Below are 12,130 nucleotides of genomic sequence, written 5' to 3'. Positions count from 1 at the left end.
AGGAGTCTTTCGTCGCTGGACAACCAACAGCTACGCGCTGCGGTCTGCAGTGAGCTGAGCTGCTCATCACCTTCCCGGCGCCGCTAAACGTGCTCAGCGCGCACGTTCTTTCCGTATGCCTCGCCTTCGCATTACCGCTCCACAGTACTTCCTACTCGGCTCGACTATAAGATAGTCACACAAATAGAAATTAACGTCGCAGCTGTCAAGAAGCTCGAATAAAGCAGATGTTTGATGCTCCCTCTCGACATCGGAAATGTGTGTTGTTTGACATTCACAGCCTCGACGGCGCCGTGATTCTCTGGCAATGCCCTGGCGACTGCGCGGTAGCGACACACCGTTGTCACTTCATAACTCCGAGTATGACTGTTGTGAACATAACTGGAAACGCCAATTACAATGCTATCACATACTATGAGGAACAACACGATAATTCCATCGCTAGAAAGGTCTAAAAAATTTGTCAATCCTAACCAGGCGGTAGGGTCTCCCGTATCTGCTAATTGACCAACACAGCATTAGTACATTCTCTTTCTTCAGCTTATATACTATTTTTTAGTTTCCTACGTTACATAATAATATGCAACATCAGATTCTTTGGAAAGTTGTTTTGGGATCATGTACACTCCTGGAAATGGAAAAAAGAACACATTGACACCGGTGTGTCAGACCCACCATACTTGCTCCGGACACTGCGAGAGGGCTGTACAAGCAATGATCACACGCACGGCACAGCGGACACACCAGGAACCGCGGTGTTGGCCGTCGAATGGCGCTAGCTGCGCAGCATTTGTGCACCGCCGCCGTCAGTGTCAGCCAGTTTGCCGTGGCATACGGAGCTCCATCGCAGTCTTTAACACTGGTAGCATGCCGCGACAGCGTGGACGTGAACCGTATGTGCAGTTGACGGACTTTGAGCGAGGGCGTATAGTGGGCATGCGGGAGGCCGGGTGGACGTACCGCCGAATTGCTCAACACGTGGGGCGTGAGGTCTCCACAGTACATCGATGTTGTCGCCAGTGGTCGGCGGAAGGTGCACGTGCCCGTCGACCTGGGACCGGACCGCAGCGACGCACGGATGCACGCCAAGACCGTAGGATCCTACGCAGTGCCGTAGGGGACCGCACCGCCACTTCCCAGCCAATTAGGGCCACTGTTGCTCCTGGGGACCATTCGCAACCGTCTCCATGAAGCTGGGCTACGGTCCCGCACACCGTTAGGCCGTCTTCCGCTCACGCCCCAACATCGTGCAGCCCGCCTCCAGTGGTGTCGCGACAGGCGTGAATGGAGGGATGAATGGAGACGTGTCGTCTTCAGCGATGAGAGTCGCTTCTGCCTTCTTGCCAATGATGGTCGTATGCGTGTTTGGCGCCGTGCAGGTGAGCGCCACAATCAGGACTGCATACGACCGAGGCACACAGGGCCTACACCCGGCATCATGGTGTGGGGAGCGATCTCCTACACTGGCCGTACACCACTGGTGATCGTCGAGGGGACACTGAATAGTGCACGGTACATCCAAACCGTCATCGAACCCATCGTTCTACCATTCCTAGACCGACAAGGGAACTTGCTGTTCCAACAGGACAATGCACGTCCGCATGTATCCCGTGCTACCCAACGTGCTCTAGAAGGTGTAAGTCAACTACCCTGGCCAGCAAGATCTCCGGATCTGTCCCCCATTGAGCATGTTTGGGACTGGATGAAGCGTCGTCTCACGCGGTCTGCACGTCCAGCACGAACGCTGGTCCAACTGAGCCGCCAGGTGGAAATGGCATGGCAAGCCGTTCCACAGGACTACATCCAGCATCTCTACGATCGTCTCCATGGGAGAATAGCAGCCTGCATTGCTGCGAAAGGGGGATATACACTGTACTAGTGCCGACATTGTGCATGCTCTGTTGCCTGTGTCTATGTGCCTGTGGTTCTGTCAGTGTGATCATGTGATGTATCTGACCCCAGGAATGTGTCAATAAAGTTTCCCCTTCCTGGTACAATGAATTCACGGTGTTCTTATTTCAATTTCCAGGAGTGTATTTCATTTGGTTACTGTCTTTTCCTAATTTCCAGAAGCTTATCTTTATTTTATTATTTCGGTCTGTTTCCATGTGACTTTATTTATAATTTTACTAGCTGACGGACCTGGCATTGCCTGGGTAATCATTTTGCAAATTTTCTGTCAGAAACGAAACCTTATACGTACTCCTGCTGTAGGCTCGGTGTTTCTGTACGCTGGACGCAGCTGCTTCGCATACGTCCAACACTATTTAGTAAACGTCTCTACCGCAACGCCTCTTCATACCTCTATGGACGGCTATTGACTTCGCCTACAACCGTTTGTGCTTCGCAGTAGAATGATGTCAAAAGTTCTGCCAGATACCAAGAATTTTCTTAAGTTGACTCGAACATAGAAACCTCTTAGTGGTAAAGAATAAATGTATTAAGACTTCGTGCCTGATGCGGCATTTTTTACGCGACTCATATCTATGACGTCACATCTCCTCAACTTTGTGTGGCACCAAGATATAATTTTGTAGATACATTTCTCGGCAAATGTGGGTATTGTCTGCTACATTTGTTGCGAGTAGAATTAGTAGCACAGAAGCAATAAATTTAAAGGTGATGCATGATGTGGCAGTTTTTTACGCATCTCATTCTTTATGACGTCATACCTCCCGAACTATGATAGGTAGGAGGTTCTTAATGCCACATCGATTGTTGCCTAACAGTAAGAGATACGTGTACTAAGTTTGGTTAAATACGTCCAGTGGATTAGATAATATGTATGGATTTATGTTCAACCATTTAGGTTTCTAAGCAGCGCACTTCCGTAACATGGCAAACAAATGCATCGATGTCATTACTGAATACTATGATCCGCCATTGTAACCAAGAGTACGGGTTTGTAAATACATAAAGATATAAGTTTTCATAATCTCATTTTCAGTTTCGGACGAGTTTTAACAAATTTCATTAGTCTGCTTCTCTCCCTATTACTGTCATTAGAGTATCGTCTGTCTTGCCATGCAGTGAGGCTAAATGCTCAGTTTTGAAAACTCTAATTGAAAAAAGTGTCGGGCAGAACTTCTAAATCTGAGCTTTGTTTCAGTAATAACTTGTTGTGATGAACGTAGAGAATGTAGTGTATGTGAGACCCTGATGATTATACAAATAAAAGGTAGAAAGTGGCAGCAAAGAAGGTACAGAGCTTATAGCTCAATTTGACGGGATGTTTATCAGCAACGCCGTATGCAAATCTGTGAGACGTTATTACGAAGTTTGGAACTTAATCCAAGAAAATGCCACGTAGTCTGATGATCATAAAGCGTACACCACCTCCCCCTGCCGGCCAAATGGTGGTGATTATAATTCTAAGAATTTGCTAGCATTCTAAGAATCATCTCGAAGTCGAGATTCATGCTATTAATCTCGGCGGCGGAGGCGTGTAACAGTAGAAGTGTTGGAGGTAATTTGCTCGTGCTATTATTGCAATCATCCGCTTTAGAATCATTAATTTGAATGAGTATACGTTCGCCGAGAACAACTACATTGATCAGCAGCAAGAAGTCACTCGACTGCATCGCAGGAGCAGTAAACCTAGCTATACACAGCCTACGTGTGATTACGGCCTAATTAATGTCGAGGCACCGTGCGCTTGGCAGCTGTTAAAACATAATATCAATTACCATCTACGTCTGGAGCCAAGGAGTGAGTGATCTATATTTGTGACAGTTACTGGATACGGAATTGCACAGGAGAAATCTACTAGGTGTCTGGCGTACTATGATCTGTGTATGAGCGCGCGCGTGTGTGTGTGTGTGTGTGTGTGTGTGTGTGTGTGTGTGTGTGTAGGAGGAGTAACGCTGGAGGGAAGAGGAAGAGCAGGAGAGTGTTAGACAAAATCTAAGACAGGATAGGAGTGAAAATAGAGTGGAACCAATTTTTTGGCTAATTTTGTAGACTGACAAAAGATTTTCATAGTCCAGGAAAAGACGGTCAGTTCTTAAACATCATACAGATCAAGAGTTCATTGTCGAAAAGCCCTGGAATCCTGACTTTACCATAACGTCATCACATTTCCAGCCTATGATCAGTGAAGATTAAAAAGGATTTAAATGTGTCATTGAATAGGTAGAATAATAGCATTAAGAAATCTCGCAGAGAATAAAGTAACGATGGTGATGTCTACATAATGTCATCTTCATGAACATGCAAAATGACTACGTCATATTTCTTTAGAATAAGCTGTGAACCGGTTTTGGGTGAAATTTTTTGTCAAATAACTACATTACAACTGTGAATCAGTCCTGCACGAACCGTATTAACGTTGAGAAAGCGTGGAAGGGAATTTTCTCAGAATTTACATATTCATACGAATGGATGTAGTGTGGTAGAATGTTGCAATTAGAGACACAGATGTAAAACAAATATCTATATTGGTGTGTACATATCGAAAGGCTGAATGAAACTAATGCTCAGTGGCCAGAGAAAGTATAGAAGCGGATAGCCCCAGTGACAAAGCAGCGAGAAGTTTCATTTAGAAGCCGGTATGAAGACTTTCATTACTGTACACACAAAAAAAAGCTCCAGAAGGGAATCAGTGGTATAAGACAAAGAAGTTAGGAAAAGAAAATAGCTGATTTTATAAACATACCGCGTGTTCCACCTAACAGCAGTCAGGTAGTATTTCTTACGATACTTTGAGTTTAATTTCTGTGACACATAGTACAAGTCTGCTCAAATTAAATTAGATGTGTGGATGTTTTTATAGCCCTCGTGCTAACGCGAAACGATTTTACTTTTCATTGTAACCAAATATTTTCTACAAAATTTTTATGTACCCAGTCGAAAGAGCAGTTGTAGGTGACTATATTTTCTTTACAAGTCGTTACACATACATGACGCAGTGTTGAATGAATACATTTTTATCTTTTGCAGCTCGTAAATTTCTTTGCGTACATTTGATCAGTTTCATATCATATATCAATGTGTTCCACACACTGCACTAATGCTGAGTACCATATATGCTGAGAAATGTTGAATTTCAAATAAAGAAATTTACATCCCAAAGAGGAAAATGTCTTTATTCAAATCGAATAGCTATTCTGCCGTATTCAGTAGAAGGATAAGCAGAACACAAAGAATAATCGGTATTCTAAGCATTAGACAGACAATCAGAAACAAACACTGTTTTTGTGCTGTCGCTAGGTATCACAAGTAGTTTCTTTATGTTTGTGTTGACATACTAAATACAAAAGAAAATTGAAACTATTGTCAGCAACAGAAGAGAAACGGCATCTAATGACTACAAAGAGTGATCTAGAAATGAGTATATATGTGTATAGGATTATGTCTGGGATTTCCCCCCAAACCTCTGGATAGATTTCAGCCAAGACAGGCATGGAAACAGTAGGTCTCATGAGTATCAGCACTGTGGGGTTTATAAACTCCTAGGAGCAGAGACACAGGCAAAAAGCCTTTTCCTTCTATCCCCTGGCATATAGCCCACCCTGCACAACAGGCCAGATATGTTGTGTGGGAGCAGCATCAGCCTGCCAAATCTACTTCCTGTTCTGGGCAGCCTATTCGTGAGGGCAAGAAACCGATGATTTTTCAGGTCCTGACATTTAGCCTGCCCTGCATGACAGGCGTGTGGGGGGAGTAGTATCATCCTGCTTTGTTGAACTGTATGGCAGGGACTACATGTGATGATGAGCTTGGCTGGGGAAAGCTTGAGATGGATAGAGGAGAGGATCGACAGAGCGAGAGAGAAGAGGAAATGGCCAGAAAGAGGGAAGGAGGAGGAGATGCAAGAGGCCAGTGGAAGATGTAGAGAGGTAGTAGGCAGGTGGAAAAGAAAGAGGGAGAATTGGAGGAAGAAAGAGAGAGGGGGAGGAGGATACGGCTGGAGGGAGGGGCCAGGAAGATTGGTTTGAGAGAGGTGGAGGAGGATATGGACAATGAAAAGGGGAAGAGGAGTTGAAGAGATAGAGAGAGTGGATAAGAGGAGACAGACAGAGGTGGGTGAACGAGGTGGACAGACAGAGGCACAAATAGTTGGACATAGAGATGCAGGATAAGGTGTGTTCCATATATGTGGGTGAAATACAGATGCAGGTGAACGCATGATAGAAAGGCTAGTTTCGTAATATGACACGCTGCATTCTACAGGATGTTTCATAATTGGTACTAAAATATGACGCATATAATAGTTGCAGTTACCCTCCAGTAAATAGGGGTTTACAAACAAGATTTTTTCGAGATAATTGCATAAAACAGTGCTCTAGTTGGTACAAATGTACCTGGATGTAAACATTCCAATAATCCATAATTCTGCTTCAGTTTGACCCATGGACCATGGTTTGGGAATGTGGTGCATGCATAATGGGACCAGTACATTTTGCTGCAGATGTAAGATTAAAATGGATATGTCGAGCATGGTCTATAGGTGGCTCCCAGAACATCTGACCTCTGGATCTGTTTGTCTGGGATCGCCTCAGAACTAGAGTTTACGATACTTTCAATGACATGGTTGAAGAACTGGGGCTCTGTACTATGCAATGTTGTCAAGTTGTACGAGAGGGTCTGGGGAATGTTTGAAAGAACCGACGTATCACTGGAGAGGAGAGTGCAAGACTCCATCCAAATGCTAGGACGAAGCGTGGAACATCTTTAACAGGTACGAGGATACAGCAAACAGTAACATTTAACTTACCAAAGTAGTACTGTATTTCTCATTAAGGTATGTCATGGGTGAAATTTGAGCACACAGTAGAAGGGTTCGGTTGGTAGGACATGTTCTGAGGCATCAAGGTATCACCAATTTAGTATTGGAGGGCAGCGTGGAGGGTAAAAATCGTAGAGGGCGACCAAGAAATGAATACACTAAGCAGATTCAGAAGGTTGTAGGCTGCAGTAGGTACTGGGAGATGAAGAAGCTTGCACAGGATACAGTAGCATGGAGAGCTGCATCTAACCAGTCTCAGGACTGAAGACCACAACAACAACAACATGGGGGACTTAATAGAAGAGTTTTTACTTCAGATTCAGTGAGGACTTCGACAGCTCTTCATACTAAGGTCAGAGGCGGCTCATATACACCTACTGCCGGCCGGAGTGGCCGAGCGGTTCTAGGCGCTACAGTCTGGAGCCGCGCGACCGCTACCGTCACAGGTTCGAATCCTGCCTCGGGCATGGATGTATGTGTTGTCCTTAGGTTAGTTAGGTATAAGTAGTTCTAAGTTCTAGTGGACTGATGACCTCAGCAGTTAAGTCCCATAGTGCTCAGAGCCATACACATACTCCCAGTTATATTGCACACCTATGTTTACTGGAATGTGTTTGCTCTTACTGTCCATAACATTCAGATACGTAACGTTTTACTATTACTTGTAGTACAAGCTGTGTATGTAGCTTCATATCGCAGAAATAGAAAGAAAGAAAGTGATTTGAAGTAGGAGACAAGGAAGAGAGAGATGATGGCAGTGATCGAAGAAGGGAGATAAGGAGAGAGTGCTAGCATGGGTGTCGAAAAGACGGTGTACATGTCTGCGCGTATTGCAAGAGTGGCACTGACTGATAGCATTTGCGGGGTCGTTCGTCGTAGAGTTTCAATGGAATAGCCACTGCAGCGGCGGCTGTGTCCAGCAGTTAATTCACTTCTTCCACCTGCTGTTTCGGTCGGGACTAACTCCGCTGACGCATAGGGGAGCGCAAGTCCAGCTGCCGGCGGTGCGTGACCGGTGCGCACTATTCCCACTTCTGTGCCGCAAATGACTGTTTCAGCCATCGGCCGATCCGTCGTCTGTGGACGCTACGACTCACACGACACGGCAGACGGTGTCCACCCAATCCCCGAGTCGCCGTGCCTCACATGGCTTTGTCGCAGTTCTCAATTGGTGCGGAACGCAGGGTGCTAAATAACGCATAGCCCCCCCCCCCCACACACACACACACAAAAACGCACACACACACACACACGCACACACAAACACACACACACAGGTCTCCTTAAGTCGTCCGCCCACCGTATCTACGACAAAGCGTTTCGAGACTTCTTTTCCGTAGCATAGATATGACTGCCTTGAGGTACAGCGATGTTATTATCTTTTGAATTGTAATCGTAATCTGGACATTTGTCAGCTGTTAATGTTGCTTCTACAGTTGACACTCGCCCCTATTCACGGCAAACCTGTCGGTGAGCCGCGAGAGCTTCTTACAATTCCGCCATTTTGTTCGCTGAGTGCTAAATTAACATTTATATAGCACTCAGAGTAGAGTTTATTTACAGATTATTAACTGTACAAGGGACAGAAGCTGTTCTATACTGATCGTGTTTCGTTCATTACCTCGATTACATACGATGGCTGTCAGAAAGTAAAATAGACTTACGAAAATCAAAAGGTAAAGATTTAAAAGAGTATTAAACCTAACCCGTCTTTCTGCATTATATCCTTCATGGGGCGACTGGAACGGTTTACACTCAGCCTCGTGACGCCAATTGAGGGACTACTAAAAGTACTAAAATATTTCTTAGCACGCTCCGGAGCACGTTATCTTAAGCCTTCCTCTCACATTTAACATTGTGTGATTTACGTCTGCATTTCGAAGAAATATGTAGAACAGTAGAAAAAAAAGAAACACGCACACACACACACACACACACACACAAAACTGTTACGACTTCATAGGTTCAAAGATAAGAAACACAAATAAGATGCAAATTACATGTCGGACATAGACATTATATTGCAATACGATTGTTCATGGTGTGTTTGGCTCGTAAGAAATGGAACTTCGAATTTACTGCATTCCCAGCGGCAACTAAAACTTGCTTTCTCATCGAATATACCGCCACCTCAGCCCCACCCATCCGCCTCGAGCCACCAGTTTCTTAACGTGCCACTGCGTAATCAAAGTTTTCTCAATAAGCGACCTTTTAGTAAGTTGCGGGTTTATTTACTGTTTTGTGAATAACCAAGCAATCGCACCTCGTATGCGAAGGTTCTGTTGCAGCTTGAACAGAACATTGCTTTACAAGCTCTAAATTTTGATCTTATGATGGTATGACCCGAAACGTCGTCGTAAATAAAGAAGTATATTAAGTGCTCTAGACGTCCTGATTCACAAAACTCCACAACAATTGCAGACTCATATAGAAAATTTGATCCCCTTACTAGCTGTAACCGGTCACGCGCTGCTGTGGCTCAGTCTGGCTAAATGAATATACGTTCTAATCTCCTCCGCCTCTCTTTGTTCATCTCCCAATCCCCCCCCCCTCTCTCTCACTCTCTCTCTCTCTCTCTCTCTCTCTCTCTCTCTCTCTGTGTGTGTGTGTGTGTGTGTGTATGGAAATTAGGTATATGTCCTAATCTGCTTTTCCCTCCCATCTCTATTTCCTCCTCCTCTTCGTTCATCTCCTTCTGTTCCCACTTGTCTCTAACTATCACCTCCTCTCCCTCCCCCCGCCCATCTCCTCACCCCTATCCTCTCTGTTCGTCTCCTTCTTTCTGTTCTCCGTGACATGGTACCGTAGTTAAAAACTGAATGCGAAAACACTGCGCACTTTCAAAGCAGAGCACAACATAGCATTTTCTTTCCCACAGTCAATTTTAATAGAAAAATTGTACATTGCTGAATAATAATAGCATTGTTGCTCTTGCAAATTATTTCGGTTAACGACCTGTTCCGTAGTCTAGAAGCCACTTTATAACGTTAGATATGTCAAATCATGACATTAAACGTGCAATACGGTCTGGATGAATGTTAATTAGAGTAACGTGCAAAAATGTGAAGTAAATCGGTCAAGAACTTTTAGAGATTTTTTCTTGCGATGTAATCTATAATACATAGATATTTCTATACTATATACATTAAAATAAGTAGCCTATGTCGGTCCATATTGTCATTACACTAACGTATGAAAATTTAGGACATACCAGTCAATAACTCTTCAGGCTTTTTGACAACAGCGTTTCCATTTATATATTACACATATATTCATACATTAAAAGAGTGATATATAATGGCTCCAGAATGTATATGAAACAACGCACATGTTCGAATGCAGCGTTCTGTCAAAATTTCAAAGCAATCGGCAAAGAACTTTCGGAGATCTAAGATTTTGAACAAACGACCGTTTACTTTTTTAGTATTTATATGGATTGATAACTATATACTATTGTTTCCCTCAGTCTGTGCACATAATTACTAATAAATTAATAACCAAACGACTCACCTAGGATGACAGTCCCGACGAACAGACTGAGCGTCACGCTGGTGAAAGTGGTGAATCTCTGGAAGAAACAGAAAAAAACGAGTTATATATCTGAATACATGCCATAGGAAACTACATTACTTGTGGGTGTAATTGTGAGCGGAAAGACAATTGAGATACCTTCGGTGTAGTAGCATTTCAAGTGCTTCTAAAACGAATGTGTGTGTGTGAATTCCAAATGGATCTAACTGCTGAGGTCATCGGTTCCTAGACTTACACACTACTTAAACTAACTTATGCTAACAACAACACACACCCATGACCGAAGGAGGACTCGAACCTCCGGTGAGAGGTACCGCTCAATCCGTGACACGGCGCCTTAGACCGCGCGGCCACTCCGCGCCGCGCTTGTAAAACGAAATGCGTTACATAAAAACTATACAACCACGTTGTCTTCCACGATAGTTTCGAGTATGGAGTGCTTTTTTTTATCTTGGCTTGTTTTGAAGGTCTTCAAAAGGCAGCCTGCAGATATATGATAAAAGGAAGGGAGAAATATAAGCGTACAGAATCCCGTCAACGATGATGTCATCAAGGAACTCAAGCTCGCATTGCAAAAGGATGCAGGAAGATATCGACCGCGTAATTTTCGAAGCAAACGTCGCGGCAATCCCCATAAGCGCTTTAGAGAATCGACGGCAAGTGCGGATGACTGCACGGCGGTTTGAACCTCCGTCATATGGAATGCAGGTCCGGTGTCTTATGATAACCACTGTGCCGTCTCTCTCGATGACGTAAGGCAAGACTCTGAGAAACTTTTAAAAAAGAATTTAAAGACATATCGTGTTAACTATAAATTACAATATTATGAGCAATGTAGAATTGAAAATACACATCAGTAATGTAAAACATAAAGCAGCCATTGTTACAGAATTTGTAACCTTTAACCCTTAAATAGTGTCATTGTTGGTGTTGTTATTGTTATTAAAATAGTATCATTATATTCATGTAAATATTGATCACTATGTAGTTGACAGTAAGGAGCTGCGTAGCGTAACTAGAAAGCATCAGCTTTCTTTCCGAAGTTGCATATGATACCGTCTGGAAGCAAGATGTCATACTGAAACTTGTACAAGCCATCCCAAGCCCAATTATCGGCAATGTCATCAATGAAAAGCTCAAACCAATGTTTCCAAGAACGAATGGGCAGCAAAATGAGTTCACAGACGAAGCTACCCTTCTCCTGTTCAGTTTGTACATATCAGGAATGTTTGAAATCACACCAGGAAATGTTTGGGTATGCTGGTAACTGAGCAGTCGCAATGAGACGTAGAGATCTTGAAGTTACCGACTCTGTATTGACTAAAGATTTATCAAATGGTTCAAATGGCTCTGAGCACTATGGGACTTAACATCTGAGGTCATCAGTCCCCTAGAACTTAGAACAACTTAAACCTTACTAACCTAAGGACGTCACACACATCCATGCCCGAGGCAGGATTCGAACCTGCGACCGTAACGGTCGCGCGGTGCCAGACTGAAGCGTCTAGAACCGCTCGGTCACAACGGGCGGCAAAACGATTTATCAATTATTGATAAGTATTTCGGCAGATGGAGGCCGCAGTGAAGTGCCACAAAGACAGAAGTCTCGACGTTTCCCCTGAAGTTAGCAAACAAGGAGCTCACAGTCTACTTTGAAGGAATACAACTCAGACATAACAGAAACCAGAAATATCTAGTTCTCGCGCTTAATACAACCCCCAGGTCCGAACAACGTCCATTATGAACAGCCACCAAAATCTAAACTCGAAATTACATTCTCCTGGAACTCTATGGCAGACCTTGGGGATCGATGGCACACCGTACTTCAACTCTGGGATTGGTCTGCCCTGTTGAGGAATATTGCTACCCAGC

The 12,130-nt window shown here is 44.0% G+C and overlaps 1 protein-coding gene across 1 annotated transcript in view; it reads right to left on the bottom strand.

Annotated features, from left to right (window-relative positions):
• The window catches only part of LOC126174772 (dual oxidase maturation factor 2-like), a 714,319-nt gene that overhangs the window by 406,422 nt on the left and 295,767 nt on the right, over nt 1–12,130 (bottom strand). The window contains exon 3 of the mRNA XM_049921113.1: nt 10,238–10,295. Coding sequence (XP_049777070.1) covers nt 10,238–10,295 — 58 coding nt within the window. The remainder of the gene's footprint in view (nt 1–10,237; nt 10,296–12,130) is intronic.

Source organism: Schistocerca cancellata, chromosome 3 (assembly GCF_023864275.1).
Source record: "Schistocerca cancellata isolate TAMUIC-IGC-003103 chromosome 3, iqSchCanc2.1, whole genome shotgun sequence".
Taxonomy (NCBI): Eukaryota; Metazoa; Arthropoda; class Insecta; order Orthoptera; family Acrididae; genus Schistocerca; species Schistocerca cancellata.
This window is presented reverse-complemented; position numbering and strand designations above follow the sequence as displayed.